We start from the raw sequence: 19,572 nt of genomic DNA on the forward strand, positions 1-19,572 counted from the left end.
GTCAACATGCACAGACAGGTTTCAGGTGTGGGTTTCTATGTTACAAGAGCTGTATATTGCACTATGTGCCCACCACCCAGTCAAATCTTCTCCCGTCACCATATATCAGGACCCACTTCACACCAATCCTCTTTCCTATGGCAACCACCACACTGCTGCTTGTGTTCATGAGTTTCAGCTTTATATCCCACATATGAGTGAAATCATATAGTTCTTAGCTTTTTCTGACTGACATTTCATTTAGCATAATGTTCTCAAGGTCCAACCATGTTGTTACAAACGGCACTATTTCATCCTTTCTTATAGCTGAGTAGTGCTCCATTGTGTATATGGACCACATCTTCTTTACCAGTCCTCTATCAAGGGACACTGGTTGTTTCCATATCTTGGCCACTGTAAATAATGCTACAATGAACATACGGGTGCATATACTTTGTGCATACATGATTTTGAGGTTTTCGGGTACATACCCAGGAGAGGAATTGCTGGGTCATATGATAGCTTTTTCTCAAATTATTTTGCTGGCACATTTTAAATGAAAGGAGATCAGTCCTTAGTATAAACTTCATTTTAATAGTTAAATTTACTTAATTCAAAATATATATTAACCACATCCTACCTCGAGCTCATATTTTTTTGCCTTTTTTCTTCCAAGGGCCATTTGGATATTTATAAAATCATTCATGGGCCATACAAAATTATCAACTTAAAAATTAGCCTGCTATATTTGGTCAAACATTTATTTATTTGTTTATTTATTTATTTATTTATTTATTACAGAGAGGAAGGGTAAAGGAGAGATAGAAACATCTATGATGAGAGAGAATCACTGATGGACTGCCTCCTGCATGCCCCACAACTGGCTATGTGCCCTGACTAGGAATCGAACTGTAATCTCCTGATTCATGGATTGACTCTCAACCACTGAGCTACATAAGCCAGGCATGGTCAAACGTTTAATTAACTCACCCCTAATGCCTTGGCAGGGCCTAATATGGCCCTCGGGCAGGATGTTCCCCATCCCTTAAGGAGAGGGGATTAGATTCCTCTCCCAATCTTATATGGACAAAACGTCCTGGCTGACCAAAACTCAACAAACCATTTCTCCAGCTGGAAGATGGGAACAGCACCGAGCTAGTCTCAGGGTGAGATGTTGTAGAGCATGTGTATGACATCCAAAACATCTCCATTTCCAGGAGTCCCTCTTTCAAAAGTTCTTGCCCCAATCTCCCCCAAAGTAAACTCCAACATGTCAGTTTTTGAGACCTGATTTTTAGTTGAGAAAGTATAATGTTATGAGGTAGGATGCAGGGTTGTGTGTATTCAGAAGGTATAACTGGGTTGTTATGGAAAAGGTAAACTTAGGTATTACATCAACCCAATCGTGTCTAAATCAATGCAGAGGCGTCTGCCCTTCTGGGAGGGGGGGACTCACATGAAGCAGGAATGTGCCGCTAGAAAGAAAAGAAGGCAAGTCCAGCTCGTTGGCTCTCCTTTCCAGGGCTGGCAAAACTGCAAAGTCCCGAGAGGCAGCAGAGAAAAATGGATTGTGTACTTCAAGCCATCCACCTGAACCAGTTAGGTCCCTATAGGGCTGGAAGGGAGCCCACCTCTTCAACCCCAAGCTGGAGGGCCCCCTTAACGGACCTCAGGGCTAAATCCCACAGTGCCATCCGTTCTAACCCAGGTCATCGTTAATCAGCGCGTTTGTGAAGCAGTGCTGTCAGGGGGTAATCAGGCTGCCCCATTTTAAAGACAGGTGCCAGGCACTGTCCCAGAAGTTCTACACAGATTATCCTACTGAATTCTTACAGCAAATCTGCAAGGTCTGTGCAATATGTAATTACCACCCGAAGTGAGGAAATTAACATAGGAGGTCAAAGGACTCATCTCAGGCTATGGGCTCATCCAGTGGCAGAGCCTGAACCCAAAGCCCTGCCTTCAGAACCTGCGTTCTTTCTGTTGCGGTTGGTTTGTTGCGGTAACTGTTACGGGGTTCGCTCCTTTTTGTGAATATAAAAGTACGTACCAAGCAAGGGAGCAAGCCAGAATTAAGAACTGGCCGCCTGTCTGACACCAGTGTCCACAGTCTTGCCATTTCACAGGCCACCACCTCCTCCTTCACAGTTTCCTTCTTTCCTGATCAACTACTAAAAGCACATGCGGTAAAACAGGATCCAACCGAGGCTGAGCAGCAGTGCAGGCCTGGCGCCTGGGAAACGGCTGCGAGTCTGCACTCTGCATTCCTTTCTGAAATGACCTGTGCCTCCTGCACTTGAACCTGAACATAGGAGGCTCCCTATCTATGGAGAGAAACAGCCTGGTTACTGAGTGCTCAAGGTCACTCCGCCTAAGACGATAACACATGGAGAGGAAGTGGCCTTGGATAAAGGCAGTGTACACAAGGGAGCTTCAGAGTCTCCAAGTCAGATCAGAGGGACACGGGCCAAGGCTGCCCAGTGGGAGGGCCGCCAGAGCCGCTCCTGTTTCCAGCAACAGCAGCATCAAGGGTCACGTGCTCACGCTGCAGAGTCCGTGGTCTGCCTATACAATGACTTTGCAGGCATCACTTCTTTTCATACCTCAAACTCTATGGAGTCAACAAGGCAGATTTTATATGACTTTTACAGAAGAGCAAAATCCAGCAGACACCTGAGGACCTTGAGGGGCCTGCCCAAGACCAAAAGGCCAGTTAGGGCAAGGCCTGGATGACAAACCAAGCTTCCCAATTTCTAGTCCTGTGTCTGTCCCCTACAGCTTGGCCAACCAGGATAAATGGGAAAAATAATACTAATGTAACAAAGAAGAACAAAAGGAAGATGGGGTTCCTTGGTTAATGGTGGATGGACCTTTCTTCTTTCTATTTTGATGAATGGGTTCCTCTCATTTCAGCATAAGAACTCCCCTCCCTTTCAAAAATCTTTATAGTTATTTCACAAGATTACAGGATAGCTGCTAAAATCGAATCACAGCTGTTCAGGTGACTCTCTAAAAGTGAATCTCTCCTGTCCAGCACAACTGCCCCTGTTTACACAGTGAGGCCGAGTCTGGTTAATGGAACTCATCTTCCTCTCAGGTAAGACTCTGGGTCTACAACAAGCATGTCAAACTTGCGGGCCGCAATGAATATTTCTGCAGCCCAGCCAATATAACGGTATGTAAGAAACATTTTAATAAAAAATTCGTAACTTGATTTTTACAGTACCCTGTTATACATAATTATTAATAACGAACTACAATATTCACTAATGACTGATCACTATAATCGTGTTGCATTCATTTCCCTTACTTGCCTACGTGCAGGGGCACCATTTCTCTCCACTAATACTAGCAGTGAATATTTTAGCAGCCAATTGCTATGTAGTCTTGGACTGACTTGTGTGGTGTGCGCAATAGGAAATATTTCACTTTCGGAGAACAAGAGAAATAGGTTTATTTGCATTACGCTTATTCATTTGTGCAGTTATTCAGTGTCTGGTAAGTTAATGTTCAAGAAAAAAATATTAATTTTTATTAAAATGTTCTATTATTTTATGTTAACGACTAGAGGCCCGATGCACATATTTGTACACAGGTGGGGTCCGGCTGGCTGTCCCGATGGGGGGAGGGGTAGTCAGGGAGGTCCAGCCGGGGGAAGGGGCAGTGGGCGGTTGGCCAGCCAGCCGGCTTCCTAGTTGAACTCCCAGTCAAGGGGACAATTTGCTTATTAGCCTTTTATTATATAGCATTACTCATTTATTTCAGCCCTTTGTATTCAGCATGTCTCTATCGAAATAAACCTATGTTTTTATGAAAATTAAAACTTTAGTTTTTTGGCAACCCACATAAACCTAAACCTTGTTTATTTGGCCCGTGTTAGCCTTTGAGTTTGACATGCTTGGTCTACATCAATTCCTCGTGAACTTAGACCTGGAACAGAACTAGGCAATGTGGAGGTTCTAAGGTACCACAGGTTGGAGGCAAACAGAATGCACGGCTCATCATCTGTGACAGGAAATGCACGAGAGAAACAAGTATTGATATAGATGAGAAAAATCTGTCTTTATCATTACCTAGGCTGAAGGAACTCACACACAGAATCAGAACACAGAAACAAGGAAAAAAGTGTGTCGGTGGGGGGAGGAGGGGGTTGGTGGTGGTAAAAACTACAGATTTTGGTTCCTTTACTTTTTCCCAGTGAAGCACAATATCTGAGGTCTTCCCTTTGACACACACATTTTTGAGAAAGAAGTTTAGAAATTCTGTCTAAAGTGAACCATCAATGTTTAGGAAGGAATAAGGGAAAAACGGAGAAAGCCATGATTTATAACAAAACCATTTGAAGTGGATTATTTTTTTTAAATAAATTTTTATTGACTTCATAGAGGAAGAGAGAGATAGAAACATCAATGATGAGAGAGAACCACGGACCAGCTGCCTCCTGCACGCCCCCGCACTGGGGACTGAGTCCACAACCCAGACATGTGCCCTGACCGGGAATCGAACTGTGACCTCCTGGTTCATAGGTCCACGCTCAACCACTGACCCATGCTGGCTGGGGGAAGTAGATTATTTCTTAATGGTGATCGCACATCAAAAGCAGAAGCAGACTGCTCAACCCTATCAGTTGATTAAGGTTCCCACAATGAATGTATTTTAGTTAACCAATAGCAGCTGTAAGACATTTTTAAAATATTCCCAAAGAACAAAATAATTATTTTAATAGATGTCAAAATTATGATGAAAAATGTGCTACCCTCTAACAGGAGATGGATTTTTTTTTAAACTTAGAACCCAATTCTGTTATTAAATAGTGGAACACCCACATAAGAAATCCCAAACCTGAGCTCACTGCCGTTTAACTGCTAAGGGATTTGGATGCCCAAATATATGAATCGTACTTCTTCCTCCCTGGTTCCCTTATTCTCATTTCAAGAGTAGACTTGGCACAATTACCTGTGGACGTGTGGAGGTCAGAGATAATAAACTCAGCACAACAGCTGTGTTTTAGCAAGAGGAAAAGTCTACCACATTCACCCTTGTACATTCCACCTTCAAAAAAGCCTTTTCTCTGGTACTTATTATCTAATATGTTTCACCACTCACTGATTTCCAGAAACTCTATGTTAAGGAGCTAACTGATGTCTACATCATTTCTCATCTATCAAACTTGTTCCATCCACCACTAACCAATCAATTAACCAGAACTAGAGAGTGTTTTCAGTAGAAATATAAGATGATGGACGTAGGCCAAAGGGCTTACTAAAACAGCATCTCTATTCTCCTGGGGCTTGTGATTTAAGAACGTACAGGTTAGCTCTCTCCTCAATGAAACATAAAAAGATCAAAATATCACTTGCATTACAAGGCAGTATGCCCGAAGGACCAGATGATGGGTTCAGCTGTAAGTGCTCCTATAGTCCAGAAGGAAACGTATGGATTAGTGTCTTTAGAAGACAGATTATGAAGAAGAAAGGGCTTAAACTTGGCCTTGAGGCATGGGCAGGCAGAGAAAAATCTTGTGCTTTTCCACCAAAGGGGTTGGTGATTTCTGCTGCTGTGATCCACCCTGGGAAACAACAGGAACTCTTAGAATTATGCCAGAGTGAGTTTTTGATTACTGTCTCTTCATGGTCGAGAGTGATGTGCTCCCAATAACTTATAAGATTGGCTTTTGAGAGTCAAAATGAAGACTCAAAACATGACTGAAAAACAACCTAGATTTAAAAAAAAAGAAAAGCCACATAAAGGAAGGAGAATGACCCCCAGGCCATCTAGGGGAGTGTGGTCCCTTGCTGAACTCATTTACAGAGAACAAGAGAAGCACGTTTCCAGGAATTCCGGCCAGCCAGGGAAGGCTGAAGATGCCTCCAGAGACAAGACCTAGCAATGCTTATCCACGAGGCCACTGGGAAAGAAGGAACTTTAGAAAACAGTGTTTGTATATTTTGATGTCATGAAAAGCACATCCTAAAGTGGATACAGGTATAAGCTTGCTGCTGACGGACTTTGAACATTCTTGGCCTCGTGCAAGATAGCTGCCCCTAGTGTTCACTACATGCAGAGGTTAACAGAATGGCCGTTTCCTCACCGATAAGCTGGTCATAATTGCACCTACTTCATTGGAGCCTTGTAGGATGAATAATAGTTCCTGGCACTTAGGACTATGCAAGTGTTTGCAGTTGTTATCCTCATTACTTTACCATCGGCCTGGTGTCAGCTGAGAAAAGACTGAACTAACGATTATATCCACTTCCTCCACCCCCATCTAACCAATGACCCTACTCTGGGGAATGGGCACCTGCTGGTTATCAACCATTGCACGGTCCGGGCAAGATGCACCCAGGCCCCACAGACTAACACGTGGCTGGCCCCTGCAGAGGACGGCTTTGCAGCAGGACAGACAGGCTGAGAGCCCAGGAATAACGCCACCGGCTCCGACCCCAGGGGGAAACTCACCACGTAGAGCTTCCGCCAGATGACAGCCCATTCTCGCAGCGTGGCCGTGAGCTCCTGCACCAGCGGGAGCTCCCCGGGAATCACGGTCTCGTTCTGCCTAAAGAGAACCAGACAAACGCCCGCATTACTCCGAGCTGACTGTCACTGCTCTGCTGGACAGAGGTCAGAGTCCCCAGAGCTCAGAGATGGAAATGGGGCTGGTTGGGCTTGAAACAAAGCAAAACTTGGCCACTGCGGGGAGGTTTGTGTAGGAAACGGTCATACCTAAGCATCTGAGAAAAGAGAAGGAGCAGAGAACACCGCAGTTCTTAAAATGAACTCATCTTCTAGCAAAGCAATGGACTCCTAGCCCAGCCTCAACCACTCCATTTTGCATCTATCTCTATGGGAGCCTCAATCACTGAGCCGGGCTGTCTCCAGCGATTACCGGGAAGGGAAGCCAAAATCCAGGATTTGGGCTGTGTCTGCCAAGCATCGCTTCTGTAGGGAGGGTGGATGGAGAAGCGCACGCACAGGGTCCCGGGGCCTGTATCCTCACACAGACTGCCGGCGGGCAGCGGGCAGTGCTGTTTTCTGGAATGGGACCAGGTTCTCTTCTCTGCTGCCTTACAGCACAGAAAATGTATCCGTACCAAACTCCTCTGACTCACAGGGGACTCAGGACAAGGTAAGCCTGACATTCAGTCACATAAATCCTCTCTGGCATTTTTATGATTAGCAAACAGAGAAAAGGGGAGAGTGAGAGCAAGCAAACGAGCGGGGATTTGTGGTAGGTTTGTGAGACTTAAAAATACAGGATGCCCAGTTAAGTCTGAATTTCAGATTGATTCAATTACTTTTTTTAGCATGTCTCATGAAATATCTGGAACACACTATAAAAATTTACTGTTGTTACCCGAATCTCAGATTTACTGAGCATCCTGCATTTTACACGGCAACTCCAATTAGAGGGAGTGCCCTCCACCCCTCCTTTGCGCCCACAGGGCTGTAGCAGTGACACAGGAGGTTGCCCAGGAGTGGCCCTCTGGGAATAAGATTGTCCAGGAGGGCAGGGTGTCCATATTCAGCTTCTGAGGAGTCCAGTGTATTTGGACATGTTTCCACCTCCTGTCTCTAATACAAGGAGGCAGAATTTATGACTGAAAATGTTTGACAGCCTTGAGTCTATGGCCCATTCTACTCAGTATCAGCCCTGGGACCCGTCTGCCTCCAGGCACTCCTGGTTCCCTCACCTCCCCTGCTGTGGGCTCGCCAACTACCTGGCCTCTCCCCCACTTCAGGCTGGGTGCCTCACTCCTCATAACTGCCAGAGGCAGGAATTTCCAGGACAAACAGAAAGGTGAACAAGAAAATAGCTGAACATGAAGTTTACTGTAGAGCACGTTCATGCACGTTATTTCATAATTTCTCATCAAGCTCGTGACCCACATCGGCCAGATTTGTTTCCCAGCCCGCGGTGGCCTGAGGCTGGCGGGCTTGTCCACGATTCAGGGCTGACTAGTGCAGGTGTTAGCTTGCTCATCTGTCTCCCAGAGTTCCCAAAAGGGGTCTCAGATATTATTAGCAAAGGAGTGTCAAACATTAACATGTGTGCACACATGCACATGCAATCGGTGAACAGGCAGTGCAAGATGAAGGTAAAGACCCTCCTATTCTTTCACCGCCTGTCTTTTCTGTCCTTGGGAAGGATGCCAGGGAGGAACAATTATAAGAACAGAAGACAGAATAAACAATTGTGCCAGGAAAATGTGTTTATTTATTTCTCTCATCTGAGAAGTCGAATTAATGAGTCGAGAGAAATCATGTACTAGTTCATGAGGCATTCTGCAATGATAATTTTACATCTTTATCATTTTTAGGGTCTTCCCCAAATGGAACTTACCCTCGGTCTTCCACAGTTGCCTCTTTCAAATGGATATATGTCTCAGGGAAAATACCCTACAGAGAGAAGAACTTTGGTTACATGGCCATAGAAATCTCAGCCCAGAGGAAGGCACAGACGGCAACGAGAATGAATGGAGGGGCGGGAGGACTCCTGGACAGTAGCTGCCGTTTGCAGCTGGGCTTGCAGGGCAGCAATCACAGTGAGGCTACCTAAGTGAAATCACAGCTGAAACACTGAAAAGGCGGCAATGAAGACTTGGCTTCAGAGAGCTTAAGATAAATGCTTCATAAATGGACAGGGAAACATGTCCAGGTGAGCTCAGAGCTGCAATAGTGGAGAGGATTTTAACAGTGAGATCCTAAATCCCATCAGACCCTACCTGCCATGAGATGATCCCCTTTAAAGGATTTCACGTAATTAGTGAGATGGAGGGCATTGTATGTCGTGGCCCATAACATTATTGTAATCTTCCAAAGTGATTCCGCTCAGCACTTTCACTTTAACCAAATGTGCCCCAAATCAATTAGTGCTGGTTATCTGGTTATTTTTAGCACTTCCCAGTCTCAAATTGCTCTCCGTTCTACACACTGAGGAGGCAGTTCTACACCAGTCTTGTGGCACTGCCCAGGGGAAAACTAAAGCCCACAAAGGCCTAAAAGAAGGACTAGAAGCTGGTTGGTGGAAACCGAAGAAACGAAGATCAGATCGAAGCAACAGGAAGCGAGCCATGGATGTCTGTTTCCTTCCATGGCAAAAGCTGCTGTTGTTTAACTGTGAGACACGCTCATCAATAAACAGAGAGGCTGCCATCTGGAGCGGGCATTGTGGTTCTTTGTTTTATGGTATTTTGCATGCCGGGCCAGGAGAAGTAAGAGAAGAACCTGTTTAACAGGCACCAGGGCTCCACTGCTCTTAGCCCCGTGTCTACAAGAGTCAGTGTGGCCCATCCCATGGCAGGGGTGGCTCACCACAAATGTGGCAGAGGGACATCTTGCTGTCTGGGGGACTGGGTCAAAGAGTCCTGTGTACCCAGAGATCCTCAATCCATTCAGAGACAGAAAACGAGTGAACTTCAACCAGCATCGGTTCTGTGTCTAATTTGTGTGTCTAATAACTTTATGGTATGTATATTTTACAGTAGAAATCTGTCCAGAACTCATTAAGAAAGTAGAGCACTGGATAAGGATGAGCCACTTGAAGTAGTAGTTATAAAGAGCCATATTTGGAGGTTAAATTAAGATGTAACACTGCTAGTTCCAAGGACTACCCTTGCAGAAGATTTTTCAGATCAAGAAGGTAAAGGACCAATTGCAGTTCTCATGTATTCATAATCTGATAACTAGTTTCCTCTTAATAACTGGGAGAAGCCCAAGATAGAAGCATTTGTAACAGAAACAAACACTGACTCACGTTGTGACACTGATTCGTTATACTGGGTCTACAGGTACGGTGGTTTTCATAGTAAGAGAGTATTTATTTTGTTGTATTACCATCACAATGCTATTTGTAGGCATCTTCCCCTACGACAGCGTAAGTCCACTTACGGACAGCTAATTGCTCAGATAAACCAGAGGCTTGCAGAACTTGTCCGATGCCATTACGACACACTATGGACCTGGGTGACATAGTTCTGATTTACAGCCCATCTCTCATTGTTGCTTTTCCTTTCTCAGTGTAAACTACTCATTTGAGTGTAAAAAAAAAAAAAAAAAGATTCTCCAGACATTGCCCTTATCCACACTTTCACAATCCTGCCAGGATCAATACCTGTTTCTACAAAGGTCTGGTTTCTTCAATTTGTGAAACCACAGCTCATTTTTTCACCACTCTAAATGGCTATGTCTGCTTGTAAATGACACCAAAAATTTCCATTAAACTTACAGGCCTTTCAAATAGCGTTCCCCTAAGACTGGCAAACGAAGAAGAAAACAACATTAGGAGGCATTTCAAATAGATGTCTTAATGAAGGGGTGTCAAAAGCTGAGCATAATTCATGACAACTGACTTTAAATCCCCTGTTTTCCCTGGATCTCCCTACAAGGAAGGTATTTCAACTTAACAACCAATGAGCAAATGCACAGCCTTTGTGTGTCCTATCATGCTGTTGAATCACAAAGTTTAATGATCAAGAACGAAGAAAAGCCCTTCCTGAAATAATCCTCCTATAGGGTGAGATTTAAAGTTTAAAGAGGGTTTTAAGAAAATACATTAAAACCACCTTCAGAACTTGTCCTTTAGATCCTAGAGTGGCACCCCATCTATCCACATTTCAAAGCAGATAATAAAGGCACAAGCTAGATGGGTCCTGATCTATTAGAAAGTCATAGGATGCCTTAGAAACCAAAGTCGTGCCTGGCCAGTGTGGCTCAGTGGTTGATTGTCAACCTATGAAGCAGGAGGTCAGGGTTCAATTTCTGGTCAAGGCACATGCCTGGTTGCAGGCTCGATCCCTAACAGGGGGTGTGCAGGAGGCAGCCAATCAATGATTCTCTCTCATCACTGATGTTTCTATCTCTCTCTCCCTCTCCCTTCCTCTCTCTGATATCAATAAAAAAAAAAAAAGAACAAAAACCAAAGTCGTTTATGCTCATGAAGGATCCTTACACTACAGACTCTGAAAGGAAAAGCTGTGGACTGGGACCTTGTTTCAACATGAGTCACAGTCACCAGTTAAAATAAAAAATTTTGCTTGTTCTTTAAGTTCATATGATTTTATCTGAGAGTAGTTTCTTTGTTCATTTAAAAAATTAACTTTTTAAAGGATAGCGAATTAAGTGACATAAGTATTCTTGCCCTTTAATAAATTTAGAACTTCAAAATAATTAACTCTGATTATGCTTTAAAATGACTACCACTTCCACAGTAATGAGCAAAACAAACACTGATGGGATTAAACCCAAACCAAGAAGCAGAATGGCTGTAAAAACCAGGGACTCTGCGTAACCAGCATCCGGAAAGAAAGGTCTTCTTTAGGTCATGCCATCGTAGGCCCCGAGAAATTAAAGTCACCAAGACATTAAATGAAAATAACTAAGTTATAAATGAAGGCATGTGGTATAGGCTACAATCTGTGGGTAGAAACATTCAGCACCAGGATTTGGGAAGGAATCAAAGGAGCAAAATACCAATTGAGTTGATATTCACATTACAGGCAAACACTCCTTTATTTTGGTAGGTTATTAAATTGTCAAAGTTAAAAGTGTGTATGTGTACACAGGCGAGTGCAAATACTGAGTGTGGCTGAGGAGGACAAGGTGCAGGCCTGACCAGAAAGACAGAGCCAACCACAGCAATGTCACTGTATCACCACACTGATGAGCTTGAGGGACCGGGAGCAAGAAGCCTGCAGAGGCCGGGCGGGTCTCTGAATTCACCTCTGGGCCTTTATCCTGAGTTGGCTGATGAAAAAATGGTTGATGGTATATGCACTATTTTACCAGAGGATATGCTTTCACATCTAAAGAGCAGCCATCAAAGAGACAGCAGACTCGGTCTAGAGACAGCAGAGAGCAGACATGGGACAGACAGCACAACATGAAACTAGCAGACAGATTTACTCAAAAGTTGAATGATAAGCCATACCTTTTTAGCTTTATTTTGGAGGGTATATCCTCGGTACCAACCTGTCAAGGTATAAGAGAACACACAGTCCTTTATGTTATCTGGGATAATATAAAGATATTAGCAATATACATCCTCACATTCTGTTAGAACAGTAGGTGGTATCCAAGAGACAATTTACAGATAATATGCCAGATCATGCACATTTTGGTTTATTATACAATAAAAATCTAGATCAATTTTAGAGCTTTATCCTCCTAATAACTAAAGGATTTAAAATTCATTTGGAATCATGCTTCATCTCTGCTCCTCTGGAGAAAGGATAGACCAAAAAAAAAAAAAGACAGAAGGCAACCCAACCTCTTAACACCTTCATAAATACCACGAGTTTTCGTATGAACGACTCTGGATTTTCATCTATATATATACATTCTACAAGTCACCTTATACTACTAAAACAGACATTTTAAATAATTTATATGATCGCTCTCTCCCCCCTTTTCCTCTCCCCTCTCCTCTCTCTCTCTCTCTCTCTCTCTCTCTCTCTCTCTCTCTCTCTCTCGTTCCAAGCATAAGAATCACTATTATGGAACAACTTTAAATTGGGGAAGCAAATCTTATATATACAAATATTTGCACTTAAACAATGAAATCAATAATAAAACATTTCAAATTAATTCTTGGCAGTGCTATAAGCACCCCCCACAGTAATAAAGGTGTTATGTATTTGCTTGATGAGGCTTTAAGAAAAGGTTTTAACTTCCTTTTCAAAATTCCAATAAATACACATATACCTATGGATGTTTTCCCACCCTCTATTTTGTAGAGAGAGTATACAATTTAATCTGTCCATAAACATAGTTTATATTAAATATTTATTGAACACCTACTATAGGTAATTCACTGTAATAATTTTCCGTATTCCCCACGCCCATCAGGCATCCTGTTGTAAGAGGCACATATGTGTAAAGCAGCCATAAACACACAGAGAATAGATACAAGCTGTAATTAAAATAACGTTAGGTAATTGCTAATAGGGTTCTAGACCTTTCTTGTAATTTTTTCTATGTAAGATCACCAAGAAAATAGTCACACAATCTATTTTGGACATGTTACAAGTAGAAAGTTGAACTTACCTTCTTTGCACATAGATTTAATAACATTTTCAAAAATTTTTAACAGTATTCAGAAATTTAATAAATTTGGCTATTGTTTTTTACAGGGAGAAATGGAGCATTGTCCTGTGGGATCTATAGTTTTGCATCAAGGCCCATGACTGAGAGAAAGATATTGAAACAGGAAATACTGCTCCCAGATTAGAAAGCCAAAGCGTGCAAGAGATCTAGACATAACACCACGCTAAATAACACCACGCTAACTATACCTCCCGGGTCTCAAGAGTCTTTAGCACTGGCACATACTTGCTTGGGTCTGCTAACACATGACAATGGCTATTGCCTAAGTAAATGGTTTCAACTTCACCCTGGGATGGGGAGGGGGAGGCAAGCTGAGAAACAACAACAACAAAAAGACAGAAGGCAACCCAGCCTCCTAACACCTTCATAAATACTACGAGTCTTTGCATGAATGACTCTGGATTTTCATCCATATACATATACATTCTACAAGTCACCTTATACTACTAAAACAGACATTTTAAATAATTTATATGATCTCTCTCCCCGCCCCTTTCCCTCTTGAGTCTTTTCCAACCAATTTTCTCTCTCAATGTCCTATAAAACCAAGCTGTTACAATACAGACTTCACTTCACTTTCAGAGAGCAATTTACCTGTACTTTTGTAAACAGTATTTTCGAACAGCCATTCATCACAGAATTATGCTTCCTAAACCTGTCATTTTTGAAAACCTTTTTTTTTTTTTACCTCCTAAGTCTCCTCTAGATCGTGGTAAGTATAAAACCCTTATCTAAAGGCACACAATTATCGCGCTGAATTTGTAAAAGGGAACATTTTGCTTGGCATTAGGCAGCAGCAGGGTATTGCCGGAATCTAGACTTTTAATCATATACTGTAAAGACTCCATAAATTCAATTGCTAATAACTGCAAGGGATATGGTAATAGTTCAGGTTGTCATGTGCTGTTGAGTCGTCTTCGACTAGTGACGACCCTATGAATGAGTGATGCCCAGTGTCCTGCCCAAAGCAGCCCTGCTCAGCTCCTGTAGACTCGTACCCGTGGCTTCTTTTATGAAGTAAACCCATTTCATATGTGGTCTTCCTCTCTTCCTGCAGCCTTCCCGTTTTTCCTTTTCCTGGCATTAGTGTCTTTTCCAAGGAACCCTGTCTTCTAATAATGAGCACAAAGTAGCACTGAAGTTTTGTCAAGAGAATGTTTGCTCATTTCTGCATTACAAACCTGGGTTGTGATATAGCCAAGAATACAAGTTTTCAATCAATCCCAATGTTTAAAGCAGGATAATTATAGTTAAATATGGTTATGTGATTAGGCTTCTGAATGTATTATGATGCAAAGAGGTAGAGAAGGTATATCAATAAGCAGCTATAACCAAATGAATGAGTGATGTGAACTGGTAGGCATCTCAGATGCTCTCTTAAGTTAGCACATTACTGAAATGAGGGGATGGCTGAGCCCAGAGGGCTACTCTTACCAACATTTAGGTGAGATGAAGTTTATAGCAACCATGGTGAACATCAAAAGTGATTCTATGCTACGGGTTGCTCTTCCCTTTGGGAAACCATCATTTCTGTTTTCCTGGGACTGCCCCAATACAGGAAAAATCCGTCCCCTCTGATTTGAGCTATCAGAGAGTTCCTAATTCCATTGTCAGAATCGCTTACTTTATCTGGTTTCTCAGATTTTCCCCATCCTTCAACACTGCATCATCTGCTCCATTTCACCTCCTGTGCAAACACTTCTCTCTCTTCCTGGCTCCGATATGACAGGTCCTTAGTTGGCTCTTCTCCCTTCTATACATAGTCATTCCACAAATATTTATTTATTAAACACTAACTTAGGCACCGAGGTGTAGTGGAGAGCAAATGTATCATAAAGATTACACTCTAATAGCAAAAAAAAAAAAAAAAAAAAAGAAATACATAGATGATCTCAGATAACGACAGTGCTAAGAAGCGCTCAACCAGAGTAACACGGCAGAGGATGGCTGGTGACACAGGACATCGCTTTAGATGAGGTGATCAGGGAAAGGCCACTCTGAGAAGCTGGAAGGAACCAGTCATGAGAGGGAAGAAGAAGGTATGAAGGTGGTTAGAGGAAGGCATGATTCTCAAGCCTGACTGCCCACCAGATTCACCAGGAACTTGAAAAAGCCCTGGAGCCTGGGCCACATCCTCAAATATTCTGATTTAATTGTAATATTTGGGTGGGCCCAGGCTTAGTGCTTAGCATCATCCCCTGGTGATGCTAATGTGCAGCCAGGCCTGACTATCATATATCCAGGTGGAATATGGATTTTACTCCAAGTACAATGGGAAGCCAGTGGAGGGTTCGAAAGGACATCATGCCTCACGCTTTTTAAAAAATTTATTTTATTGTTGACAGTATTACAGATGTCTCCCATTTTCTCCCTCTCCGCCCCCCTCTACCCAAGCCCCGCCCCACCTCAAGCCTTCCCCAGGCTATTGTCTGTGTCCAGGGGTTATGCGTATATGCATACAGGATCTTTGGTTAATCTCTTCCTGTCTCTTCCACCCCTTCCCACTGAGATCTGTTATTCTGTTCCATGCATCCATGCCTCTGGATCTACTTTGTTCATCAGTTTATTTTGTTCTTTAGATTCCACAAATAAGTGAGATCATGTGATATTTGTCTTTCTCTAACTGGCTTATTTTGCTTAGCATAATAGTATCTAGGTCCATCCATGCTGTCAAAAAGGGTAAGAGACTCTTCTTTTTTACAGCTGCATGGGATTCCATTGTGTAATACAATGGAATTAGCTTTTTAATCCGCTCATCTACTTGGGCACTTGGGTTGTTTTCAGATCTTAGCTATTGTGGACGCTTGGAAAGGACAGTATGCCTTATGCTTTTAAAAGATCGTGCCAGCTGCTCTGTAAGAATAAATCATGGGAAGTGAGACATAGGAGAAAGAGGAGCATCAGTGAGGAGACTAACAGGTACAGTAAAAATGAAGAGAGATAAAAAGATGTGAGACAGATTGTAAATATAATGTCGTTGTTGCTCATGATTTAGCTGAGAATAGCCATGAATAGGGGGAAGAAGGGCAAATATTCAAGGGCATTTAGATCTTGAGCTTAGGTAAACAGGTGGGTAGTAGTATTCTTTGGTGTAGGAAGATGGAAGAAAGGAAAATGTTGAGTAATAGAAGACAGAATCAAGAGATTTATCTTGGCCCATCTGCTTCCCTTTCTGAGCAACTGAGCCCTGAGCCATTAGGTGGGACAGGGCAATTGAGGAGTTTGCATGGGGGACTTTGAGTGGGGGACAGGGCACTGATGTGGATTATAAGAGCGAGAACAGACGTGCAAGAAAATGTCCACATGGGAGAAGCTGTGGTAATGAAGATTGAGACTGGTTATATAATGGGAATGGATTGAATAGGAAATATATTAGGAATATTGAAAGACAGTTTTCTTACTGTCACAGAAGGAAGTTACAAGCACAGAAAGGGAAAAAAACTAGAATGAACCGTGTGATCCTGGAATGGAGCAAAGGTATCCATATGTACTCATCACTTTTAATATACCCAGACAGGTCTAAATTCACAGAAGTGCTACTCTGTATTTGTACACACAGGCATACAATCCCTAGCTCTGCTGAAGTACCTACTAGTTCTTATTTTTCTGACTCTGACACAGATGATGAATGCCTCAGAAAAGAAGCTATCTATGCCTGGCCTCGAGAGCAGCCAGTCCCGAATGAAGCAGGACAGAGGATTCCACGGGGAACAAATCCAAGAAAGAAAGAAAAAAGAGGAACCGAGAAAGTCTCTCCTTTGTCTGAGACGGCAGAAGGAGATAAACACCTCTGTCAGGAAGACTGGCTATGCAGTAGAAGTGGGCCCATGGAGAACCACCACAAACAAGCCCATGGTGATTGAAATGAGAACAGCAGTGGTTTGGGGTGGTCAGAATTGTGTGGAAGAAATCAACAGGGGACTTCCTGGGGCAAGGGAAGTGTTCTTATCGTGACTGGAGTATGAGGTGCACAGGCGCCTTTATTTGTTAAATCTCATGGGACTGTATTTCATTGCATATATTTGCACTTTTAAAAAGCCATACAGAATTTATACTCTCAACCGAGCATTACAAAGTAACCACCTCAAAGTGGCATGGCATTCCATGATAATGGGTTGCTCCAGGATTACAGAATATTCTTGTTGAAACTGCCTCTGAAACCAGCGGGAGTCGTGTGAAAAAAATCAAAGAACCATTTCTTCATTACTTTCCCTCCCAAAGACATTATTCATCTTAATTGGCCACTTTGTGCTGCAAAACTGATTCTGAATGAGTTTTGCTATTTCTGAAAGTTCACAGACTGACTCATTCAACAGAAGAGATGCTGGGACGACAAGACATGCAAGGTCTTCATCCTCCTACGTCTTATTTTCCAATGGGAAGAGAAAAACATACACATGCCAGCGCACAAGCAAAGAAGCAAAGCAAGCAATTTCATACAAGGTTCAAGTTCTGAAGGAACCAAAGGGTAACACGGGACAGGGTGGAGGTGGGGTTGGGGGACTACGAAGCCTGATAGAAAATTCTCTCTGAGAAGGTACTGGGAGCTGAGGGCTCACATCGCTAATGCAGCCATTCATTCATTATACATAAAACACTTACAGAACATCAGACACGTCTTCAAGGAGAAAGAAAATAGATCTGCAAACAATTAAATACAAAAGGGCTTTTAAGGGCTCTGCTTGGGAATAGCCTCACAGAACGGGAGGATCATGGATATGCCGCAGACTGGTAAGGCAATTACTGAGGGGACTTTGGAGATTTTTGAACCACAAAAGCATCTTTACATGTGGAAGTCATGGAGTGGGTTTTGTAAAATCCCTCCTTATACTGCAGTTCCTAATTAGTTTCCTCTCCCCCTAATCAATAAATTAGTTTTTATTGTTGTGAAAATACATAACAAATACTTAACTATTGTAACTATTTTTAAGTGTACAGTTCAGTGGTATGACATACAGTCACATTATTCCACAACCTTAATTTTCTTTTGGTCTCCAGGAATTAAAGATAACAAATGGATAAGGAGCCACTGTTTACATGCACCCACAATGGGGGGGGGGGGGGGCAGGAAAAGCAGGTGCTAAATCCTGCTGTTTTCCCTTTCAGTGTCATGGTCTGGTAGTTGGCTGGGTAAAGTACAGTTAATTAGGTCAAGTCAAAGGTTCTGTCCCTTGGGGACCAGGTAACCTGTCAGGCTTCCAAGGCCAGAGCCTGCCCTCCCATCCCCAGTGAGTGTCCCTCCAACCCCCCAAGCCATGCCTGAGATCCCTCTGAGGAAAGGGAAGCAGCAGCAGCACAAGACAAAGAAAGGGCCCAGCTGCTGGATCCTCCCTGTGGGCAGCGCACTGGATGCTCACTTTCCAAAGGCACAGAGCAGCTCATTGGGGCTTTTGAAAAGAAGGTCTAAGGCAGAAAGTAAAAGGACGCAAAGATGGTCAAAGATAAGGTTCTATTCTTTTGTACCTTTTTTCGAGACAAATCAGCCCTCCTGGTTCGTTATCTCAGCTCAGTTTTATGTCTTTGAGAAAGGCAGGTAGCTGTTGGAAGTCTGAGCTCCAAAGGAACTCAAGTTCACTGGAATTTAACACCCTTACTTTAAAAAGAGGAAATACAGGCAAAGAGATGAAAGGGTTGTCCAAAGTCAATCAGCAACTTACTATCAAAGCTGGCGATGCAAATGCAGGTCTCCTACCAGCCAGCTCCTCTCTCTTTTCCTGCCCCAGTTGCCTCCAGGGCCATGCCTGGGACAGTGGCTGGAACCCGGGCACTGCCTCTCAGAGGCAGGAAGGCGTGGCCCTGGGATCCCACCAACAGAAACCACGGGCACCAGCATGCCAAGCAAGTGGGAAGGACATGTGGTTTCCATCTCTGGCTTTCTTTCTTGGACGAACAAGAAAGAGACGTGTCTTTGCAGTGCCTGACATATAGCAGGCACTCATAAGCTTTTAGTGAATGTATTAGTGAGAAAGAAGGCGGGACCTGGTCCGGGTGGGGTGGGGTAAATCCAAATCACACTGGACAGAATGGAGAGGCGACACATCCAAATGTTGCCTGCAAAACCAGGGAACCCCTCTGACTTCACAGACAGTTTTGTAAAATTCTCTCATCTAATCAACACCATCACTCTCATTGGCCAATTCCCTTTATATTTTCTGCATTTGGCTTTTAAAAAACCTTTTAAAGCAAAGTAGCCCTGTTTTAAAAAAAAAAAAAATCAGTCCTTCTTGCTTCTGGCTCTAATTTCCCTCTTCCGTATCCCTTTCGCTAACTTACCCAGTGAGGTCCAGAAAGCTGAAATGAAAAAGTGCAGCATGTGGTGTTATCAGTCCTAGCAATGAACCTGCTGCCGCTCACCCTTCTATGGGCTTTGTTGTCATCAGCACCAACTTACAGGAAGGGTGGGAACGGGGTGCAGGTCGGTGAGTGATGAATCAATGAGTCAAGCACCATAGATTGAAGGAAGCCACTTTCATAAGGAACTGTGCTGGCTCT

At 43.1% G+C, this 19,572-nt stretch overlaps 1 protein-coding gene across 2 annotated transcripts in view; it reads right to left on the reverse strand.

Annotated features, from left to right (window-relative positions):
* The window catches only part of DOCK5 (dedicator of cytokinesis 5), a 206,496-nt gene that overhangs the window by 117,640 nt on the left and 69,284 nt on the right, over positions 1 to 19,572 (reverse strand). For both annotated transcript variants that reach the window (XM_059695951.1, XM_059695950.1), the window contains exons 3-5: positions 11,906 to 11,946; positions 8,321 to 8,376; positions 6,439 to 6,535 (exon numbers count right to left, since the gene is read on the reverse strand). In XM_059695951.1, coding sequence (XP_059551934.1) covers positions 6,439 to 6,535; positions 8,321 to 8,376; positions 11,906 to 11,946 — 194 coding nt within the window. The remainder of the gene's footprint in view (positions 1 to 6,438; positions 6,536 to 8,320; positions 8,377 to 11,905; positions 11,947 to 19,572) is intronic.

The sequence above is a fragment of the Myotis daubentonii genome, chromosome 5 (assembly GCF_963259705.1).
Source record: "Myotis daubentonii chromosome 5, mMyoDau2.1, whole genome shotgun sequence".
NCBI lineage: Eukaryota > Metazoa > Chordata > Mammalia > Chiroptera > Vespertilionidae > Myotis > Myotis daubentonii.